The sequence below is a fragment of the Diprion similis genome, chromosome 3, assembly GCF_021155765.1.
Source record: "Diprion similis isolate iyDipSimi1 chromosome 3, iyDipSimi1.1, whole genome shotgun sequence".
Taxonomy (NCBI): Eukaryota; Metazoa; Arthropoda; class Insecta; order Hymenoptera; family Diprionidae; genus Diprion; species Diprion similis.
Genome location: NC_060107.1, coordinates 15658734 through 15683204, shown reverse-complemented (window position 1 = coordinate 15683204; position 24471 = coordinate 15658734). Strand labels below are relative to the sequence as shown.

General features: G+C 36.9%; 2 protein-coding genes across 2 annotated transcripts in view; one reads left to right on the top strand and one right to left on the bottom strand.

The window, feature by feature from the left end:
* The first annotated feature begins 2451 nt into the window (after positions 1-2451).
* Positions 2452-4556, top strand: LOC124404464 (dynein axonemal assembly factor 6). Its single transcript, XM_046878604.1, has 4 exons — positions 2452-2669; positions 3137-3342; positions 4022-4149; positions 4297-4556. The coding sequence occupies exons 1-4, from the start codon at positions 2552-2554 to the stop codon at positions 4424-4426; spliced, it is 582 nt and encodes a 193-aa protein (XP_046734560.1). The 5' UTR covers positions 2452-2551; the 3' UTR covers positions 4427-4556.
* A 251-nt stretch (positions 4557-4807) lies between these two features.
* LOC124404466 overlaps positions 4808-24471 on the bottom strand; it is a 36253-nt gene continuing 16589 nt past the window's right edge. Inside the window, exons 17-29 of the mRNA XM_046878606.1 lie at positions 22930-23127; positions 22057-22407; positions 20518-20879; positions 20255-20339; positions 15532-15606; positions 13895-14434; positions 11700-11884; positions 8287-8524; positions 7503-7608; positions 6690-6924; positions 6145-6406; positions 5487-5709; positions 4808-5382 (exon numbers count right to left, since the gene is read on the bottom strand). Of these exons, the coding sequence (XP_046734562.1) occupies positions 5232-5382; positions 5487-5709; positions 6145-6406; positions 6690-6924; positions 7503-7608; positions 8287-8524; positions 11700-11884; positions 13895-14434; positions 15532-15606; positions 20255-20339; positions 20518-20879; positions 22057-22407; positions 22930-23127 (3011 nt within the window). The 3' untranslated portion in view covers positions 4808-5231. The remainder of the gene's footprint in view (positions 5383-5486; positions 5710-6144; positions 6407-6689; positions 6925-7502; positions 7609-8286; positions 8525-11699; positions 11885-13894; positions 14435-15531; positions 15607-20254; positions 20340-20517; positions 20880-22056; positions 22408-22929; positions 23128-24471) is intronic.

Genomic DNA, 24471 nt, shown 5'->3' with positions numbered 1-24471 from the left:
GTAGCTGTTCGAAATATCCCATGAAAAGTTTTACCACAGACTCAGTACGGGACCAGTACTGCTGTCAATGTTGACAACTGCAGCCCAGTCTTCAGTCCCAGTACTGGATCATTGCTGGTGATTAGCTGTCATGATAAGGTAGGTCCTGCGCTTGGGATTTAGATCTGGACCAGTATTGTTGATCAGCACTGGGCCAATATGTCCTACCGCCAACCAGTCAGTATTGCCGGCTAACGCTAAATCAGTGCTGTTGACCATCACTTCACCAGTATAGTTAACCATCACTCTATCAGTATTCCTGCTAACTTTGGCTCAGCTTTTAGTCCCAGTACTGGATCATTGCTGGTTATCGCCTGGCACGATAAGGTAGGTCCTATGCTTGGGACCAATATTGTTGATCAGCACTGGACCAATATGCAAGCCATTGGTATGCCAGTGCTGTTAATCATCACTTCACCAGTATTGTTAACCGTTGTTCTGCCATTATTGCTGGCCATCGCTAAGCTAGTATTGTTTTTGAAATCAAAATTGTATTTGACGGACAATGAAAATTAAAATACGATTTATGCGTTCGCTACTGATACTGAGCCCGCCCCTCGACCGACGAAGCAGAGCAACGCTAATGTTTTATGGAAGTAGCAATACTTTTTAATTAGAAAATACACCGAAAATTAGTTAAAATCAGGCAATATTATTTGGTCATAACTGGTATATTATGTAGACAGAAGTTATCACTTTTTAGAAATTAAAATTGCACAGCATCTTCGCGGAATTCGAACCTGTGACCCTTGGGTTACGAGTCAGTGCGCAGTCCAATCGACCAAGACGTCCTTCTGTTCAAAGTGAACCGAATGGTCTGTGTAACCGATGACCCCAAGATTTGTTACTTAATGAATTTTTTCGCTTCACCGTTGTTTTACTAACATACAAATCATGCTGTAACATGAATACGTAAGAAGAATTCGCAATTATGTGAGGTTAAATCTGAAGTCTCTTTTAGCTTGGAAACTAGTGGCTAAGTATTGAGATTTCTAACATTCGACGAATTTTAGAGAGCATATTTGTTGTACAAGGCATTATAAAGATGCAGCGGCAAACGTCACGTAACCTTAATACTATGACCGAACTACAGTGAGAAAGTAAAACTCAGCCCGAAATGTAATAGAGGTTATGAATACGTCCAGTCACACGCTCGGTGGTTAGAGAACTGGAAGTCACTGTAAAGTGTGGACAGAAGGCAAAGTCGGAAAATCCATGAAAGGAGAACTTTGCATAACTCTGTTCGTTCTCTGTCTTTCGCAGCTCTATTAGAACAGCTTCGAATTACTTCATCTCGCTATCGAAACTATGCCGGTGATGGTAGTTTTACTAGCACCGTCGCTGGAAATAGGTATAAAAACTGGTGGTAAAAACCTGAACCAGTGCTGGCTGAGTGACAGGAAACAGAAGTTGGATACTGGGTCTGGGCCAGTGCCAGTGCTGTGCTACTACTGGTAACCCAAGACATGGACCAGCGCTGACCCAGCGTCGGCAAACAACGCTTGGAGAACGGGCCTGGGCCAGTTTTGGTGTTTTTGCAAGTACTGGTACCCAAGACATGGACCAGCACTGACCCAGCGTCGGCAAACATCGCTTGAATACCGAGTCTGGGCCAGTTTCGGTATTTTTGCTAATAATACAATCTAGTGTTGGATAAGTAACGGAAAACAGTTGGATACCGGGTCCTGAGCCAGTGCTGGTGTTTTGCGAGTCTGGTACCCAAGACATGGACCAGCGCTGACCCAGCGTTGGTAAACAACGTTTGGAGATTGGACTTGCGCCACACTTGGCCCGTATTACCAGCGTGGGTAAACTTTTCATGGGATAAGAAAAAAAATCTAATTCATTCTCATTGATCTAGAATCGTAATACATGTAATGCACTGACATAAATCAAGTATTTGATATCTTTTATATTGTCGTTTATTGTTCAGAAGAAAGGATCTGAACACACACCGCAATATTTTCAGTATGAACTACACGCGGTAATAAATATATAACAAGGAATTTGGACCATACACGAATGCACGATTCTGGAATGAAGAGAATGGATTCGATTTTTTTCTTACCTCGAAAAACTGCTACCGTTTTATTCGATTTCCTGCATACTTATTCATTCACACCGTTTGTTCACACTTCCAATTACCTATCCTATATTCTTCAATTCCTAGGATAAAATCGCAAGTGAGAAACACTGACTTAACTATGCAACTCAGACTCGCGGTATTTTACCGTTGCGTCGGTTCCCATTTTCATATGCGTCTTTTTACCGCCAACGGCACGGTGCTGCTGCATGCCGCAAAAATTTGCCGCCGTGTCAATTTGACGCCCGTGAAAATCCAGCCATTTACGAGGTGGAAATTTAATGTCAATGGCCTAAACATAGACTTAAAACAGCAAGTTACTATAGCAACAGGCTTTTATTGATCAAATTTCCCAGATAGTATGAGAGGCTTGTTTAACTCGTCGCATAAAACAGCTCGCAAGTCAAGATCTTAGTAAAGGCTTACACGATGGACGGCTGCTTCTCTTTTAATGACATCAAGTCCTTACAACAACTTATTGCACCCCCCACAAACAATGACTCCGATTCAGAAGACGATTTACCACAAGCTGGTGCTCGGAAATTGGGTAATTAGGGTGAATTTTAACTGTGACAAGAGCTTATAGATACAATTTCGAACCGTTAATATATTCTGCATGGAATTCCTAAACAGCTAATCAACGCCCAATGCAATTTTTTTTTCTATTTTTGTACGCTAGAATACAATTTTTTCACCGGGATTGCGTGATTTTTTCATTAATCGTCTGACCATAGGCTGTTTGTGGATAGAAGGTACATGAACAGCCTGACAAAAACCCTTGTTTACCCTCCGAGAATTATCATGTCGAATTAAAATTCTCGGCTTTTACACAAGTGTTACATTTTACTCAAACAGTGCACGAATCGTTCATCAACTGCAGTGAAATAATTTTTTTTATTAAAGAGAATGAAAAGGCAGAAAAGACTTTAACGAAAGTCTGACGGTAAATGGGAATTCAATCTATCTAGTCAGAAGATAAAACTACGGAATAATAAAATAAATACGTGATTCCAGGGCCCGGGGATATCGGTAAAAAGGAATCGGGAAATCTCGAACATAGTGGACCTCATGCAGTGCTAAAGGGAGAAGGTGATAACATCTGGCATTCCTCAGAAGTTTCCGCAGCCCCAGCTGCCGCTGAAATTTTCGATCCTCGCGAAGTGCCAGAGTACGAAATGAAGTTCAAGCAGGCTGTATCCACAGAAGACGTTTTTCTCGGGGTAAATTTCTCGTAGAAATAAAACAGATGATTTATTCCGCGACTTCGGTATTGGTGTTTATGGGGGTGCCTTGGTGGACTTTGACGTTGACGTATATATCTCTAAATATCGAAGTCCACGTATCTCAAATGGGAGAAAGGGCTTAACAGCCTCGTTTGATACCAATTCTGATATGAAAACCTTTCAATATATTTTTATTTGATGCAGAAATCAAGAAATGGCACGAGTTCTACGAAATCGCAATAGCAAATTCGTAGAATTCATGCCATTTATTGATTTTTACGTAAAATGAAAAGTATTGAATTATTTTTGTCCAGAATTGCATATAAGATGGGGCTGTTAAGCTTTTTTTAGTGTTTTACATACCTGGACTTCGGTATTTGGAGATATATACGTAGCAACGTACCTATGGGGTTGCACTTTACAATTAGCCTTAGTGTTGACTGAATTCCATAAATATAAAAGACAGAAAATTCTATTCAAGCGATTAAATCTTTGTTTTTGTCACGTCAAGTTGTTAAATTGTGAAATATGCAAGAAAAAGCACTTTTTTCAACACGGCTCAGTTAGCGGATATATATTTGTGCCGCCAGACAGTATTTTTCAATCTTCTGAATCCTGTAGCACCTAATTCTAGAATCTTATCGAAAAAGTAATCACGAATTTATTTACGTTTCAGATGAACGGCAAGACTCCGGGAACGGCTTCTTGTGAATGGTTAACGGTCATCGTCAAACTACCTGATGAGCCGCGAGAAAAGGTAGAATTGAGCGTCGAGTCAGAGCTCATTGACATTCGGAGTCCAAGGTGAAAGACAGGGCTGATTCCTAAAATAAGACTTCTAATATGCGTGTGCATGAGTTAATTGTGCGCATAAAATAAACACATCTATTCATAAAACGTGGAGTTAAAATAAGAACATTCCTTCAACTTCATTTACTCTTTACTTTCCAGGTACCGTCTACATTTGCCAACTCCGCATTCGATCGATCCGCACAATTCTACCGCCAAGTGGCACAACGACTCGTCGACTCTAGAAATAACTCTAAAGCTAACTAGGGAAATGGACCCAATCAATTTCTAGAATCTGCAAATATCTCAACAAATAATCATTTCCGTTTACGATATGTGTATATAATTATGTGCCATAATAACGCTACAACATTACGAAATAAATTAACTTCGATGTATATTATTTACTTGAATAAAATACATACTCGGGTTTTTCTCGAACTCGGTGACACGAAGCCTAAAATTTTTCTAGCTCATTACTTTCCTCAACAGTCACGTTTTTAAGCAGGATTGAGAATGCAAGAATAGTCTAATAACATCGTTTTTTATTCGTTAAGTTTATCATAATTCTATTTTATACATGTATAAAGGCATTTGCGCGTGTACAGCTGAAATTCTTACTTTCCAAACAAGTTTTGGAGATTCTAAGCAAACTTTCCGATTTTTTGATCTCTTCGTCACATTAGATAGACCCACACACAGACCCACACACACACACGCACACACATATGCACACACACACAAGTAAATCTTGCACGATCTACACGTACGTAATAATATTATTACACTGTTGATGTGACGTTAAAAACCTACAGAAGACATCAATTTTGAAACCCAATGTACGCACGTGGCTTTAGAAAGATCGGTTTCAGCTAAATTATACGAATGGAACGGAACAGAAAACCCCGCGCAAGGAGTTAAGACTTTGGTTGGTGTTGAGTTGCTGAAGAGTAAAATATACGTTGAAAAACTAATTTCATCATGAAATACGAGACGGTAAGTATCTACCTTTTTGGTGTCAAATGGCATATTTCGATATTTCGAATCCCAACTAGTTTTTCTTACACTTAATCTTTGGCTGATATCTCTTTCGATTTTCATATCGCGGGCAAAGCGTGTCTCTCACTTTCTTTCAATTCCGGATGCCATACGTCAACTATCAGCACCAGCCTAGTCAAAGTTCCGTTGTGCCAAACTTCGTGCTCGAAACTGTCATCGAAGATCATTACGCTCCCCTCTCGCCAGGTTCTGTAACAAATATAAAATTTCTTTACATTGTGTTCCAGCCGGATTCTTGACTCGTTTCAATGCTTTACGAACACTCGTATTTAAGACTCGAGACATATTCTCACCTTGTTTCATTTCCAACCCTTATAAATGTCCCTTCGGTACCCGAAAGACCTAGGTGAGCCCTCAGACGGCAATTTGTAGGCCCGCAATGAGGCCAAACATGTGTTCCAGGGTACATAACAGAAAACTTGATTTGTCCTCTGCGACAACCTGCCGCTGCTGAGAATCCTTCTATCAAAGAGCAAGTTCTCGGGGTCTTATCACAATGCGCTGATATTTTGCGACCTGAAATATAGAGATCTTTTGATAAACGGAAGTCGAGATTAATCAAATATGTTTCTTTATTCGAAACCGATACTTTGGGTGTCCATTTTGGTAAAAATTTGTCAGAAACCTTCAAAATTTTTTACCGATTCACTTAGAATGTAAGCTTCTGACTGTTTTTCAATTTTTCTGAAAATGCATTACTCTACGTAGGCCATATTCAATTTTAAAAGACCTTTTTCATCGCTTACGAAATAACTAAAGCTACACAGCTTGCACTGTATTTCCTTACCCACGCCCCCATTGTACTCCCCAATACCTGAGGGTCTGTGCCAGTGATCTGGTCAAAACCAAGGATGGAACGATTAGCTGATCGCCCATCGTGACACCATATTGGATTCATTCAGTCAGATGAGTGAAAATGCATATTGTCTAATGCATTTGGTTTGAACCTACCTCTAACATATAATTCGAATTGCTGCCATTTGCCTGTGTCCCTCAAACTTTCAGCCTCGTTTTTAAAATGCCCATTTTTGCCCAGCGCTCCTAATCCCTCAGCTCTGATAATCTGCCAATTATTTTCGAGAGTGACAAAAAACTCTTTGTAACCAGTTTCCTCCAGCGTCCACCAAGGACGAGCCGTTAAATGATTGACATTGTACAGAGATCGCTGACTGGCAGAAGGAAACAGTCCATTTTTGGCACCGCTTTGGTAAATCTGTAATTAAGAAATATTATAAATTTTCATTTATTTACAAGAATTTTCACCCGGCATAAAATTTTTAAATGTAGCAAAAATGAAAAAACAAAAACAAAACAAAAGGCAAAAGAAGAAACAAAGGATCAACAAACTATCAAATGCAGAATAATTTAATCAAGGAAATAAAAATAAGAATCGCTCTCTGTTCTCCTGTTACAATAGTGGATTTTAGTTTGAATAAGAAATATATTTCTCAGTATCTCTTCGTGGGCTGTTTTTCTTCAAAGTGCTTGCGACTAACCTTCTGAGCTTCTTCGGTTCTGCCTAATCTGACTAGAGCGTCGCCAAGATGGAAGAAAAATCTACCGTCGATTGTACCCTCATCGCCGGTCTCTATACCAGCTTTCAGGTACATAATAGCATCGACCATATTTCCGTCCCCAGTTTTTAAAATAAAACCATAATGTACCAAAGCAAACCCGTCGTTTGGCCACCGGCCCAGCGTTTCTTGCAAAACTTTTCTAGCTTCCGATAATCTAATTAATTAAATTCAACTATAATTAGGAAATAATGGTGATATATTTAATTTATGTCTTTATTTATAGCCCTGTAATTTTATACCAAAAACCACGATAATGTTGCATAAAAATTTTTTAAACGTATTATTTGGGCAGATTCCTGAAAAAACAGCAAAACGTTCTTTAATTTCCTTTTCACTTTTTAACTCAATAGAGTTCAGAAAGTAATTAGTTTGCAATTTGAAATATATTGAAAGTTCGATTGAAATTGAAAGAAGTTTAAGAATCAATAAACCGTATTTTTTAGATGTATTAGGAAATTTTTTTTGCACGCATCAATAAGGGTTCGTAAAAATTTTCTCCATCAATCTGAGAGGAATATTTAATTTATGATTTTGCAATATAGCTTGGCTACTATTGCAGAACCATGTATAAAGATTATCAAGTATTGTAACAGAGCAGAAAAGCTGAAAATTGACAAGATAAACAAAATAATTACCAAATTTGGCAAATGCTCTCATTACGATTTCAGGCATAAATGTAATAAAACTAAGAGGGTGAAACGACCTGCAATGGAATATTGCTTTATTTCATACTTATTCTGCATGAGGTATGTGACAGCCAACTGATTCCTCAAGCGGGGTTCGTCAGAGAATCTTGATATTAAATTCTTGTGGACTTTTTCAGCTCCACTGTACTGCCCTGAAACAAAATTGCATCACTGCTTTTTGAACAGCGGTAAAACCTATGATAGAACCCATTATATTAATTTAGCTCCGTCGTCGGCAGAGAGTATTTGACAAAAGGTGACCAAGGTGGCAAAAAGATTTTTTATCCTGAAAACTTGTACTCTGGGATTTTTGAGTATGCTCATTACGAATCTGAACTTGAAATTTAAAAATTCAAAATGACGGATCTAATATGACGGACGAAAAAACAAAAAACGGCTTGATTTCGATGAATCTTGGTACCTATTTTTTGCACTTTTATCCGCGGTATTAGATCCAGCATTAAAAATTTTTTAATTTTGTGTTCAGATTCGTAATAAGCGACCTCGAAAATCCCAGAGTACTAATTTTCATCTAGATCGAGTAAAGTTTTTGATTGTTGTTCGCCATATTTTGAATTATTGCGTCAATGCCAAGGAAGGGGTTAATACGAAGTAGAACTCTAATTAATAGTTTTTTTTTTTTTTGCTTTCAGTCAAACAATTTATTCAGTTATTATTTGATAAATCATTTTTTCGATTAATTAATTCATATTATTATAATAAACAATTCGAGAATTCGATAATTCGATTAATCAGTCATTTTCTCAATGAATCGATTAATCGATTAATCGCACAGCCCTAATAACAAGTAAATTATGATCTAAACTTACCGCTGAACCGGAGTCTGTCGACGCATCGGTCTCCAGCGATTCGGAAAAGTTTTGGCGGTAGGCGAGTTCCCAATTCGAGAACTTTTTCATACGCAGCGATAGCTTTCTTCAGATATATATTGTCCTTTTTTTCCTCTGCTAAGTTGTCCAGACTTCGGGCCAGCTCATATCGCGCTCGAGGTGAGGCAGAATGAATCGACAGCAAGTTGGTGAAATACTCGAACCGTTTTTCTGCTGTCTTGGTGTGGAATTTTGGATGGGATATCGGAATTCGTGATGATGGGAATTCATAAGATGCGATTAGACAAATGAAAATATCCAACAAGTTGTACATTGATGAGTTAATACAGCATTGCCAAGTTTCGCATCGCGTATGTTAGACGAAGCCAAATAAGATTATCGTGATTGAAGGGCTGCACGGCGAAAGTACCTAAGACTTATTTATTTGTTTGTTTGTTTTTCTTTTTATATTTAGCAAAAATCGGCTGTTGGATTATGTGTTTTGAAAATGAACTTAGAAGTCTGTTCATCCGCAAGGTTTGCACGGCGAAAATACCTTCACGCGTCAAAGTTTCTCAATGCAAGTTCGAAACAGTTGAATACGGAATTTCAACCCTGCAATGATTCTGTTTCAATGAATAAACTTATAGACGCTCGCGTTTGAATCTAGGTATGGCGTATTAACTTTGAAACTTGAACAGACGACAATGAAAATTAATATTTGAGGCGAAATGCGCTACAGATTTTGTTTATTACGACATTTCACTCATCCAACTGCTAATATCAGAAATTCACTTTTATTTTGCTAAAAACTAGGCACTTTTGTGGTACGGCCCGTCAATTATGGTATGAAACGGTGACGAGAAGAAAATTTTCAATCGAATTTATCAAGAACAAGAAGAAGTATGCATTTCCGTTCAATACCAGCACGTTTGGAAAGAAAATGTCGTTTAAACCGCCAGAATATACATCAGTTCTAACGGAATCAACCTGAGATCCAACAGAAACATATTTAATTCCAACGGAAATGTATGAAGCAATTTCACTGTTGTGTATACAAGGGGTTATTCAAACTATTTATAACGCGAAGAGGATGGGTCAGTATTAAAATACACTAACAAACTTGTGAGTCTAGCGATAAGTAAGAATTGAAATTGCTACATTTTGTGCCCATAGTCTTCAAGATGGTAAATGTGGGTGTAAAGAATATGGGCATAAAATTCCTCCAATTTCAATGATGCGGAGTTTTGAAAATAATCAAAGTAATATCGCACACTCACACATTTCACACATAATATACTATGTGCAGAAGCCATGCACAATGAATGATTAATATGTTGCAGTCGAGTCGACAGCATTTCAAGATCAAGCTAGTCAAACAATTCATTCCAAGATTGTTTGGGTAAATTAAAAGTTATGAGTTGATATAAATAAATGAAGCAATCGTTATATTAGTGAAAGAAAAAGAAACTCTAGACTTGATTTATTAATAACTCAATGAAAATAAACACAAATAAGTGACTATCGTCAAGGTAACGTGGATAGAGTGGAAAGCGTTAAATGAGTGATAAAGTTAGTTTGAGAAACCCTATAGACATGATGATCATACTTGTGAATTATTCAGAAGTTCTACCATGAGTATAATTCGAGGCTGTTGTGCTTTTTTCACAAACGCTCTCTCATATTGTGACAAAAGTTTCAAGATGTCGGAGAAATGCCAATTAGCGTATTAGAAAAGTTTTTTTGATATTCCGCAGAAAATTCTTCGCCTATTTCTGCAAAGTTTCATTATATACAAAGGCTTTTGATATGAATTTCGTTTCTTGGATCAATGGTAATGACGTATGCAAAAAGAAACCTATAAACTGATGAAACTTTATAGAAATATTGCGGTTACTTTCAAGATGAACAGGCTGAATTCTTTCAACCAAAAGTTGAGAGAAAAAACAAATCCGTTTAAAAAATTCACAGCAATGTTGTCTGCGGCAATGAGCATGAACATGTAATAAAAACGAATATAAACAAATTGGAGTAACACACTCTAAGATATCAATATTTTGATAAGAGATTTCTTCGTATTTTTTACCCCATTTTGATCATATTTTGAAGCTTATTTTGTCCACTACAGAGATCATCAAAGATCGTCTAAATTTTTTTTTTTGTAAATACTCGTCTTTGTATTGGATAAGGATAGATTTACGTAATTACGTTGTAACAAACGTTCGTCAACAGTTAAATTTTCAACTCACATTTATACTATGATGTAACTTTCCTGAAAGTTTTTCACACAATTCGTCGAAATCTAGTCACTGAGCAAATTGAGCCAAAGTTCAAGCATTTTGAAAATTTTAAGTATAAAATCATTTCTCAAATTATTGAAATTATTATCTTGGCTTGTGTTATTCAAATTTCCTCAGTTTCATTTCGATAACATCGTAGGAATGTTGTTTTACTCGTGCTCATTATCATTGGCACAGATAATACTGCTGGAGATTTTTATTTACGCAATAGTGATCATCCATTAATTACGTCATATGCAATAAAAGAGAGAGAGGATCGCAAAGTGTGACAAAACGTGACAGCGGTGCGGGGGGGGGGGGGGGGGGTCCTAATTTTCGTGACGTTACATGTAATCTAAAATATTAATAAAACTAAATATGGCCACGGGTGAAATGATCGTTATATAAGTATGTTATTTTGAAGTTTAAGATTGTTTGTATATTTATACTTTTTTGACACGCGTTGCTCAGTTCAAAACATTCATATATCGTAAGACCGATAACGCCTTCATTCGAGGCTTACTTTTGCTCTTAGATGGTCTTCTTTTAGTTCTTTTATTTATTTTTCATTCAAAATAAACTAATTATATAAGACTTTGTTTAATAAACAGTGACGACGGTACTCTATGATTGGACGAAGAAGATGTTGACGCGACCAATTTTTCGAAGGCCATTCAAAAAGATAGCGAAGTGGGTGTTCTATATCAGTAATGGACGATGTGAAGGGATGGTTGTAAAGTCTATGGACACAGGATGATGAATTTTTTTCAGCCATAAACAATATATAAGAATATAAATTTTTTTTTCTACTGATTTTGAGTAAAAATTGTTACTTTATTTGAAAATATGTATTAAAAAATAATGATAATATTAGGAATGCTGTTTTAATCACGTTTTAAAATAAATTGCTACATGAGTGACGTTACAACAGGGGTGGGGGAGGGGGGCAGCGTTAGAAACCATGAAATTTGTGTGACGCAATTTATGGATGACCCCGTACGGTCAAAATTCTTATCGCATTTACTAAAATCTGAAATTCGTGATTTAGAGATAAAATCTGACGGATAATTTTTATGAATGTTTGAAAATACGTAAAAATTATGTGAAAATAACTTGTTTCGACTTCATACAAACCTCGCCTTGGACTGCGTCAAGTTCTTCACGAATGATCGCATCTTCCGGATTCGTAATATCATGATGTTCGTAGTCTCTAGCACCACCTGGATTTGTTGCAGGTTTTTCTCGAGACGAAACAGGTCGAGATTCCGGTTTCCGTTCGGCAGAAGAGGCCGTTTGGGCTGCTCGAATCGGCTTTATTCCTGTACAAAACATTGTTTCGTTCACTTACAGAAGTGGTTCGAAATAAGTTTGACTCAATGAGTCTCTGGGTAAAAATGTTTCAGCTGCTTTCTGTTACAACGTGTAAAGAGACGTAAAAATTTGAGAAGTCCAAGAGCTTCACAACTCACCGTTTTTGTGAAATAATATTTCATGTCTAATGCTATGAAAGTTGGGAATTACAGAGAAAACGACATATTTTACCACACTTACGTTGAAAAAGGAGAATAGTACGAAATTGTAAGGAAAAAATGCGGAATATTCGGGATGAAAAATTCTCCAAGTTCCCTAGTTCTTGTTTTTTCTTAAGCCAAGTTCTGAATGTGGTGAGTTTCGTTATTAAACAATATATTTTACGATAAATAATCATTGTAGAGCATGGCAGGATTGTTTTGACGAGTCAGAATGGCCTTGATTTAAAGATTAAGTTGACATTCGAGTAAACTAATTTTATTATTCATAATTCGATATGTTTGAGAAACAAATGTTCAGTCAGTAGGTTGAAAAATACGATTTTTTAATTTTGGCACTTTCGATGAGTAAAATCTCGAGAATATTCTTTGAAAATTTGAAGCTTAATCGGATGAAATTGATAAGTGTTATGGGCAACCGAAATCCGTAATCAAAATATTTTGAAAACTGCTGTATCGATTCACTTTGAATTTTGCAGGCTCATTGAAGATAAAAACAATTTAAAAAAAACCAATCCTTCAGCGAAAGATTTTTTTCGTGGCATGGTTTTTTTTTTTTTTTCACTAAAACAAGAAATTTCGGCACCGGAAATTGAAACTTGAACTTAGAACGTCTACCACTTTGTCTGAAATAAATATTTCCAAAAACTTGATCATTCGAGGACTGTTTAATATAAAATATTGAATAAATCTTTCTCATTTTTTGATTTTAGGTGGTCAGACTCCGAGTAGCAGTGATACACATATGCCGAACATCTTTTTTCGGAGGGCCTCTGGAAGAATGGTGCTTCCATTTTTATTTAGGAAATTTATTTATTGAAAAAATGATGTAAGCTTGATTAAAATATACGTTTTTAAACACAAGAACATTTCTTGATATGCGATTCGTAGTTTTTTGAATAAAAAATGATTCCCAATAATCTCGTCTCTTCCGCCCTCCTGACCGAGCATCACCCCTTAAAGGTGCTTATAAAGACGCGTTGTATGTACACCTCAAAAACGCGGGGATACAAAACTCCTACACAGCTTAAGCGATTAGAGTGAAACTTGGGCAGTTAATGCCTTATTTTGGCAAAAAGTGGAGCGTCTTTTTACTTTTGCAAAATTTGCAAAAAAATTTTACAGATTGGTTACCACCCACAGAAATTGGCCAAATTTTCAAAGTTGCATTGAATGGATCGAACTCTGCACTATGATGCCATTCGGCGGTGATGAAACACACATTTTGGGCCCAGTCCCATGAGATTTGATGGTCAAATAACGAAATGGCAGATGATCTGGTTTTCGATTACGAAGTGCACCGAAATATCATTTTGGCAACATTTGTTACCGACATCACGCGCATGCCGGTAATGTATGCGTGTAATGTCGGTAAAAAATTACCGGCAAGCGTGAATGGTCGGTAACAAATGTCGCCAAAATGAGATTTGAGTGTTCCTCGTAATTGAAAACCAGATCAACTGCCATTTCGTCATTTCACCAAATCTCATGGAACTGGGCTCAAAATGTGTGTTTCATCACCGCCGAGTGGCATCATATCGGATAGTTCGATCCATTCAGTGCAACTGTGAAAATTTGGCCACTTTCAGTGGGTGGTAACCAATCTGTAAAAAATTTTTTGCAAATTTTGAAAAAATAAAGAAGCTCCACTTTTTGCCAAAATAAGGCATTAATTGCCCAAGTTTCACTCTGATCGCTTGAGCGGTATAGGAGTTTTGCATCCCCGCGTTTTCGAAGTGTACAACGCGTCTTTATAAGCACGTTAAAGTTCAAACTAATCAATTTTGATCCGTCATTTACGTTTCCAGCCTTGTACATCTTCGTCATCTTCGATGTCCTCCTCGTGCTCATCTTCCTCTTCATCTTCTTCTTCCTCCTCTTCGTCCTCTTCACTGTCTGGCGGTGTGCGAAGTTTCCCATATTTGGCTTCCAACTTTGCTACCAGGTCGCTGTCGTCGATACCATCCTCTTCTTCTTCCTCTTCCTCCTCCCCCTCCTCCTCCTCCTCATCTTCCTCTTCCTCCACTTCTTCTTCCTCATCTTCTTCTGTACCCGACATTCGCTCGCCATCCGAAGTGTCCAATACCTCTTCATCTCTTCCGTCTTCCGTTCGTTTCGTTGTTTGAATCAATCGCTCTTCGTCGTCAGTTTCTAGCTTTTTATACTTGCTCCTTAGGCTCTCGTAATTCTCCGCCTTTATCACCTCGTATTCTTTACCTTCCTCCGGATCGAGTGCCGGAATTATCTGCTGGGGACGCGGTGGAGGAACAATTGTGTTCCGCCTCGATAAATCTGGCGTTTCTCTACCTTCGATCACCCCTCGCGAGACGTTATTTTCATCTATGAAAGAAATGATCACGGGAAATAAGCTGTTCAAAGTGAATTGCCGATGAGAATGTTATTTCACCAAGTTACAGTCAGTTTCACACCGTGCTTTCTGAAGCTTCTGAGCTTTCTGAGTATACTTAAAACATAAACAAGTTAAAGGTTTTTTTGAACAATTGTACAAAATCTCATGCAATTACTTATAGATTTGCAACGTGTCCCAATATTTTCATTTGAAATTTGCAAAAGCAAAGAAATAACGGATTTTAATTGTGCCGTATTGATTCTAAGTCAAAATTCCACTTCATCTGGAATTCTGTTGCTATAAAACGTTACTCGCCGAAGGAACTTTAGCCAATTGAACGGCATCCCGTATTTTGAAAAAAAAAAAAAATTAAACCCACTTACCTTATGACAGAAAATCTTGAAAGAATTTGAAAAACATGTGTGCACTTGATTATGTGACGATAACACAATAAACAACGAATTTGCACTTGTTTGCTGGTCGTGAATTGGACAACGATAGTTAGTCATCGGTTAAGAACGCTCTAGCATACAGCATGCCAATATTAAAACTGTTTACTCAAGCGCACTAAACAATCAAGCAATGTCTTCGAGAAATTACGATGTAAATGGTGAAAATTATTTTCAGAAACTTCCATAAATTTCTCTAAATTTACTCAAAAGCTTGAATTTCCATACGTAAATTTTCGACAGCTTTTCAGTTTTTTTTTCTAAGAGTCTCTGATAAAAATCATAAAAATCATTTCTATGCATTTTATAAAAATATCTCAATTTTTATGCAAGAAATAATAATGAAAAATTTATTAAGAAACCTCTATATTTATTCAGTTCTTTCCAAAAACTTCCCTGAATTTCTTAAGATTCCTTGAAAATTATCCGAATCATTCAACCACTTTCGGAAGTCATATAGAGTATTTCTCAGAACTATCCGAAAACGTATAAATATATTTCTGAGAAATTTCCTAGAATTTTTTTCACCTACGTTTGTAAACCATATCACAGATTATGAGTAAAATCTACGATTAGGTAAGACACAGTGTGACAAATGTTAGGTGCGCAAGAGATAGCACATATTGTCGGATCTTTACCATTGTTCCATCGTCTAACGAGAACGAAATGCGCTGCCACAACTAGCGCAAGGCCAACTCCAAACTTGACTGCCACTGGAACCACCATACTTTATTTTTCACCAATTTGCATAATCATAATCGATGTAATGCTCGTTATTCGAGCACCAAAGACTCATTGCAACAAAGTTGCAAACTCTAGAGTTTGACAAAATAAATGGTCAGAAGGGATAAAGAATTGGAACGTGGAGAATCCTCAAAGTGCCCGTGAATAGCGATTACAATATACGAGACGGCCCGAATCTTCTCTAGCGGACGTATCGATCAAGTTGTGACGCAACAATTAGACGCTCTTCAACCATTTCGGCTAAACATTTTTCTTCACCTCTCTTTAATATGAAATTGTAAATCATTGATCTTTAATGTTGCTGATTACGGGTCTGACTTCTAAATGTTGGAACTTGAGATGGCATATATAATATGGCGATCGAATATTAGGACTCAAGATGGCGGATACAAATATGGCGACTGAAAGTGCAAGCACTCATTTGATCAGGTTGGCGATAATTTTTTAATGTGTCGCCTTGCTCTTTTTGGTGATTTTTTTTTTTATCGGACAGTTGACATGATTCGTAATATTATTAACAAATTTTTAATTGTACAAAGGAGGGGGGGGGGGGGGGGGGGATGGCCACAAACAGTGTGACACAATATTAAATGGTCCCAGTGGGAATTGAACAGGGTAACTGGCTTGACCCCAGCCAGGAAACCTGGTCTTCAGTCGGGTGCTGGTCAGGGATTCTCCTATACTCTTTTGTCTAAACCAGCCCAAGATTTTTACGGTTGCCTGGCTGGAAACGACGCAGTATATGCTTTGAAGAGCCCTATCAATTGATGGTTATTTATAAAAATATAAAATAGCGATTTTGATTATGAAGTTCTCACTCGTAACTACTTCCGGTGACATACTGGCCATTCTTGGACAATAAAAAATCAAATTAATTTTATTGATGGTGGGGGGGAGGATTTGAACTTTGAATCCTAGAGCCTCTTGGATTGTGAATATAACAATAAGACACGGTTTTAAAGTAGCACCAAAATTTTAGGTTTACAAGTTATCACTAATAACTTTTCCTCTGGTGGAGATTCGAAAGCAATATGAGGTCAGATTAATCAAAACTTCCCGTTATCTAAACATAAGTAGAGAATAGGTATACGCAGGAAATTTTTATCTCATTACGCTCATTACTGGATAATTCTTATATTCAGCCTGGTAGTTAAGGAAGTTTCCCAGGTGAAAGTAGTAGAAAATGATCATTTTATTGTTTCATTATGGCTGGGCTAATGGGCGGAATAGAGTAAAATAAAGTGCGTTCAAAAGCTACAAAATTTCCGCTGTAAAACAAATTTCACTAGAGATGTGTTCAACAAATTTTTGTTCAAACAATTTATTAACAACTTTTTGGCGTTATTATTATTCAAAACGTACGAAACAAATAACCTACATAGGGGTCCGCGTACCCCAAAACTTCAAATCAACGCTGCTAACGAACTGTTTGTTGCGGAAGAATTTTTTTTTCATTCGAAAGCTGAAGACTGAAGAATAGAATAGTATGTGTGAAGAAAACCTAATATCAATTTTTCATCGTGAAAAATACGATTGAACAAAGTAAGAAAAATGATTTTAACAAGCCTTAAGAATTATGTGGGGTTAGGCCGGTTAGGCGTACCCATGTGTCCTATGGTCCTAGGGTTTAAGGCGTCTGGCTACACTGGACGCTCGGAAAATGGGTATATTTAAAAAAAATTCATAATCTCGAAAGTATAAAACGAAATATTTTTATTTTTTAACTCAAGGTAGGAAACAGCTTCAAGAAGCCTCGAGTAAATTTTAGGTCAAAATGTTAAAAAATGGCGGCGCTGCAAAAATTTTTGCGGAGGCCCTTTGGACGACACACGCATATGTTGCTGTAGGTGCATCATCGTCATGTTGCAGCACCGGCACCTTCTAATATCTAGAACTAAAGTTTATTTGAGATATTTTTGAAGCCGTTTTTCCCCTTGTGCTAAAAGATGAAAACATTTTGTTTCATGCTTCCCAATTTATGAATTTTTAAAAAATATACCCTTTTTCCGAGCGGGCAGGGTGGCCAGACACCTTAAATGGACTACAAGAGTCAATTTTCAAGATAATTTGAAAATCTTTTTTGTGTGCTGAAGCAAAAATCCACAGCTTTCAAACACGTTTTTATTTACTCTATTTCATCCATTAGACTAGTCACCATAAAACATTAAATAAAATGATCATTTTCTACTGCTCTTGCCTGGGAAACCCCATTAAAGACATGGAATTCATTTACTTCTATTAGTTACACCTAATAGTTTATTTTTTAAAACCACCTATGCTCGATGATATATCGTCAAATGTAGTAAGTTTTACCAAAAGTAGTAGATAGTAACATGTAAAAGGGTGCACTTTAATATACTAACACTAATTGATGCTGCAATCCACCAAATTATAATACAATTCTCACTGGTTAGCTACATTTGTCCAGACCGCGGCTATGCTTTACAATTAAAGAATGCACAACTAGCATTCACCCAGCAATCAGCTAGGAACTTTAACAAGATAATTTCTCAACCAGCGCTCGGCCAGCGCGGGCTGAGTAGTTTAACAAAATTGTTTACTGAAGACTGTTGAAAACGATTACCCTAATAGGGTTTTACGAGCTTATGGCCTTATGGGATTGTGTGTTAAACGGCTTCCGCCGATAAAGAAGCTACCGGATCGCGAACGTGGCTTCTTATGGCCCAGGCCCACTCAGGCCTACTTACCCACCGAGTAGTGGTGACGAAAACGTACCCAAAGGTAACCGACTGTAAGGGGATGCCCTGATGGAAAATTACCGGTGCATCCCAATCATTTGTCCTTGCGATTTGGATAATTCTTGGGAAATAGATACAGATGAATTTATAACTTATTATTATTATAATTATTAATCAATCGAAATCGACGAAATTTCACGACGTGGGAATCGTGAAATGAGGGCGTGTCACTCATGTCGATTAAAACTTGAGCCTAGACACCTTTGATGAAAAAAAGGCATAAGAACGCAATTCTACGTGCAATTTCAAATAGTAAACTCCAAAATATGTGTGTTTCACATTGAAATAAGAAAAGGCATGCTTTCTAGAAAATTGTGATAATTGGCAATCAACAATGCCAATGCGACGTCGCCTCGCCCGCGATCTCTCGGAAGTTGTCAGCAACGGCCGAGAACTCTGGTTATCGGGATTTCGAACAATTGAAAATCGCAAATTGTCATAATTTTCAAGAAATCATGCCGTTTCTTTATTTCAGAGTGAAACACATATGTATCGGGGTTCAACTGTTCGGAATTGAATGTAAAATGGCTTATGCCTTTTTTTGGATAAACGGTGCCCAGACTTAGATCTACCTATCTATAACCGACATAGTGAAAAGTCCACAATTTACGATTCACATGACATAAAATGTCATCGATCTCGATTGATTTTATAATTTCATCGAAATTTATTCCTCAAGAAACATCCAATGTCGCAGAGGCAAACAACTTGGATGTATGTACCTACTGTTTTGAAGATATTAAAAAATCCTGGCATCGGTAATTTTCGACCAGGGCATCTCCTTAAATTCTTCCGTTAATGATAATATGATTGCCCAATCAGTTCTCTGTAAGCATTTTGACAAAATATTTATCCGACCGGCTACCGGTCAGCACCTGGTTAGGCAATTTGAAGAATAATTACCCGGCTAGCACCCACCTAGCAACCTTATTGTAACAGGGCCAACTCAGGCGATTTCCACACTATAAGAAGTCAGAAATTTGAAACGGCTGACTCTGTGGGTCTACCATTTAAAATTTTTCATTTTAGAGTTCAGACCCGTAATCAGTGTCCTTAAAAACCACCCAGTACAAAGTTTTGTCCAAATCAAGTAATTTCTCGCGTTTTCCGCCACTATATTAGATATGCCGGTTTCAAATTCCTAAAGTTCTAGTTCAGGCACGTAACCAGCGACCTCGAAATCTGAGATTTTCAAATTTCGAATCAATGAGAGGTAAGAAAACATGCATGTCTCAAAAGCATAGCTTCGTCAATACGCGCATTAGATAAATTTCACCCAACTTTACTATCCTCATTTTTCATGCACAATACCTCTGGGGTCTCAATACCGTGAGTGTCTCAAGAAATTTGAACACCCAACTGCGCATGCCTCGAATCACGTGATTTCACTGGCAGATTCTACTTATTTGCGCCGATTATTCCGACTACTAGTTAAGTTTACCAACTTAGTCGCAGGCATGGTATAAGAAAACAAGGTGAGCTCATGCGCATCTGTTGCAGCGCTGCCCGCACATGACGTCATTTATATTTAACTATAATTGTCGTGACGTCACATGCAAGTTATCACGTGACTTTGCTACACCTTATTTTCTTACACCATGGCTGCAGAAAAAAAATTCGCAGGCAACTCAAGATTACACTGCGTTGAGAATTTGAGACCAAAATGTGACAGGACGGTACTTGGGTCAAAATAATGTCAAGAAAGCCTGTCTAACAGTAAAAAAATATGGCGCATGCGCACTTGGGTATTATCATATGCGCGAATGACGGGACACCCTGCACAGGTAAAAAGATAATTGATTATCGTGGGAGTATTGCTCCACAAGAAGATGAGATGAAAAATAAAGTAATCGCTCACCACTGCTAGATTCCTCCTCGACTTCTTCCACTGCTGGTTCAATCTCCAATTCGTTCGGAATTTCTTCTGGTTCTTCGTCTTCTACCTAATGAAATGAATTGTTTGACATGAATTTGAGAAACATTTTTAGACGGATTGCTTATAGTAATTAACAGTTGTTTTTAAAGACGTTAATCGGCGATGATAAGATATTGACAACAGTATATAATATTTTCCTAAAGAGTTGTCCAAGAAATTAGGACTGAGATCAAAATGATACTTACTTCTTCCAAAGGTTCAGCACTATCTTCGTCGATTTCGTTAACTCCCGGTATTCCTAAGAATTCGGAAGACGCATCGTCATTGTCTGTTTTATCATCATCGTCATTAAGCTTTCCTTCCGTTGCATCAATGCCTTTTATGGCGGTAGCAAACTCATTGTCAGAATCATTTATCAACTCGTCTTCGTTGCTCTCCATCGGTTGAAGTTCTTCTCCACTTGTATTTTCCTCTACTTCTTCCAATACTGCGTTTTCGTCATTGTCGTCATTGTCATCATTGTCATCCTCACTGTCATTTTCACTATCCCCTTGCTTAACGTTTTCTTCGCTAAGGTTCTTTTCCACTTCTTTACTGTCTTCTTGCTCTGGTATTGAACAAATATTGAATGATAATTAGTTGGCAATTGATAGTTATTGTTAGTATTTGGCTTGTCACTTGTTAATTGTAAACAGTACTTAACAGTTATTCTAGGCAATGATGGTTTGAACACGTTTGAAAAGCTGCCCGACAAAACTGCCTAATTTAAATAATAAAAATTTTAAAAAAGCCCTATTTTTATCAATAATTGTTTTCTTGGATACCATACTTTGAAATTTTCATGTGCACGTTTTTCTTACAAAAGCACATGCCTTGGAAAAATTTAGAAGTCAGTCATCGTCAAGGTTCGCATGGCAAAAAAAACTGTCATGCCTCATAACTTCAGGCTAAACACAAACTTGAAATAGTAGTAAAGAGAACTTTTCAAGCATTGCAATAAATCTGTTTTAACGAATGAATATGTGTTTTGAACCGCTTTGACTGAAACCATTGTTTTGACTGACATTTCACTCACCACTCAATATTTTTTACTGATCTTATTGTTTGTCACATTTTCACATTTTCATATTTTCAGTACTATTATGACTTCATTCTGACTCTGTGTGTAATTTTATAATGAAGCTTGACTCACCCCTGAATTCATGAACATCCGTTGAAATTTAACGTGCATAATAAATAAGGGCCCGTTATAATCTTCTGTTTTTATTTTTATTGACTGTCAAATTCACGCTGGTTATATTTTTCATAAGATTAGAAACAATAAAAACAGAAGATTTAACAGTATAAATACGGATAAACGGATATAACGGGCCGTTATATAATACGCCCTTAAAACATTAAACGGATGATCATGAATTCAGAGGTCAGGCTGTTATAACATACATCGATTTTTAATAATTTATTTATTGTGACTAACAAAAAAGAGAATTCTGATTATGGATGCTGCTGAAGCTTTTCGGGGTATTTCGTCAGCCCAGAATATGGAGCTTTTGAAGTGTAATTTCATTTAATTAGTTTACAATAGATCAGTTTGTAAAAAATTTCGCAGTTACTTCACTATTTCTCCATATAATATATCTATTTATACTTGAATCTATGAGACTTCATCATTGAAACTTTATCAGAGGACAATGAGATTTAATATTCAAGACAGCAATGTGCCAGATGTTTTTTCGTCACAGCATTTCGCTTTTCAACTTGTTAATATAATCAATTTGACTCACCATTTTCTTCAGAGAAATTTTCATTGTCACGTTCGATAGAAGCTTGCTCTTCTTCACTTTCACCTGGCTCTTGATAAGAATCTAATTCTTGGTCATCGTCATCTCCCTCAGTTTCGTTATTCCCATCAGACGCATCCTCGCCTGCGTCTTCTTCCTTACTCTCTCCAGAAGCTTCGTCCTCTTCGGGATCTGCCTCATCCGAACCTTCCTGACTTGCTTCATCTGTTCGCTCTGCGTCATTGTGACTGTCATCTTTAGCAACAGGCTTTGACTTATCGTGTGAAATTTGGACGTCATCAATCCAGCCATCAAACACAGTCGCCCATCGAGATTCAGCAATTGGTGTATCGACTAAAAGGTGGAAATTTCTTTTAAGACGTTGTTCTTCGATTTTTTAGCCAATTATAAAAGGTGGAAGGTCATTCCAAAGTAAGGCTATACAATTAATCAATTAACCATAAACTTCGCTTCATTTATTTCCGATGAATTGATTAATTGATTAATCAATCTAAAAAACGGTTGATCGAAAGGGCCGATTAGTCTAATTGGAAAACCCCAATTGATTGAAGAATCAAGGATGCTTGATTATTCGAATTATCAGGAATGCTGATTAACCAAGTAATCGGAAAACGATTAATTTATTGATTAGAAACAACAATTACATGTAGATTTTCAGTAATTGTTGTCCAATTTAACGAGTAATTGATTAACTATATAGCTCTAAACCGAAGGGTTGAGGTGTAATAATCCTAATTCCAAATGAAAATAATTTCGGTAAGGATGTTTTTGGGCAAACGGAGTCGCCTTGCTGCTTTAAAAAACTTCAAGATTAGGCCACCAAAATTCAGGAGAACATCATAATCACGAACTTACCATCAGCAGCTCCTCTGTGCTCGATTAGAATAACGCCAATTAATCCAACGAGAATGGCGAGCAGTGAGAAAAATACTATCCTTGCGCACCAGTGCCCTCCAGTTCCTCCCTCTTTGTGCACGTGGATCGTCAAGTTTTCTGCGGTTGGATCTGCAGATGGACTCACAAGGTTCGGTGGCGGAGTTCCGACGTCTTCTTCTTCTAGCACACCAAAAGATTTTCTTAATTAATGATAAATCTCAAAAAGTGGAATAGTTTCGATTCGATCTAGAGTCAAATTTTTGCACAACCAGTGGAAGGACTTCATCGCTGAACATTTCCAGTATTTGAATAAAATAATTTTGCAGCTGCAAAAATTGCAAAGTGATTTAAACGTGGCGAAGTATCATTTTTTCTTTTTTTTTTTCTATCGATGTTTTAAGTTACTAAACTTCAAACTCCTGAATCAAATGTATATGAATACTTTGCAAGGTCAATGTCATGGAATATATTTAAAAAAAACACTGTTACGCAACAATTTGGCATTATCGCAAATGTGAAAATGCCATAATCAGCGCAATTTTACATGCGATGCAGACTACTAATATCTGAAAAAAAGTTTCATTCTGTACAACTTTTTCGTTCTGTAATTGAATTAGCACTTATTGCAGGAATGCATTTCCCTTATTCTCGCACAAAACAAGAAAGTTGTTTGATATTTTTGATTGGTATTGCACGTAGAATCGCGTTTACTGCAGCATTTCCACATTAATGTTGCATAGGGTTTGTTAATAATTAAAAGTGGTGAGATTTTACTCGGTCGGTAAGAGCAGACTATATAGTATCTTCTTAAAGTTGAAGGATATGGTGCTTTTTTTTTTACTAATCAAAAATAAAACGTGCCGAAGTTATGGTACACCATTTCTAATCGAGCTGCAAAATGATAACAAGGAATAAGGAATAGAAAAAAAGCGAAAACAGGCCTTCGTATGAATAGCAAAAACTGCAAATTGCCAATTGATAATAAAGAACAAGCAAAATACATGTGTATAAAAATGGTTGATGAAATGAAAAAGGAATAATGATCATAATTATGAAAAATTTATACAGAGTTTAAATATAATATGTGAACGAATGCTTTTGAAATGGATAATACACTTTGATCTATTTTGGTAAAGATAGAAAGGCAGCAGCTAGTTGGACCAGGGAATTCTGATACTATAGTCGAAATATCTAAAATAGACAGAAAAGCATTACTGATCATTTCTGAATAGTACTTCCTCATTACTCGAGACATTGAAAAATCAGCACTTATTACAACCTGAGACTTTTATGACAACCTATGACTTTTTTAGAAGGAAAAGAATTACTTCAAGTTTTGATCAATCAAGCTTGATTCAGAACAGTTCTATGAAATGATAATCGAACAAAGCAATATGTAACATCTGCCAATAATTTTACCATTTATTAGTCTAATAAATGGCTGATCAGGCTTCATTTACTCTTCAAAAATATATCATTGGAACTCAGAATTACCAGCGATTTGAATTATCTTTCGAGCTT

Bases quoted from the DNA above. Each gene is read 5' to 3' on its own strand.
- LOC124404464 (XM_046878604.1), top strand. From the start codon at position 2,552: ATGGACGGCTGCTTCTCTTTTAATGACATCAAGTCCTTACAACAACTT. The intron at 2,670-3,136 runs GTAATTAGGGTG...ACGTGATTCCAG, and splicing joins AGCTGGTGCTCGGAAATTGG to GGCCCGGGGATATCGGTAAA. The intron at 4,150-4,296 runs GTGAAAGACAGG...TTTACTTTCCAG, and splicing joins ATTGACATTCGGAGTCCAAG to GTACCGTCTACATTTGCCAA.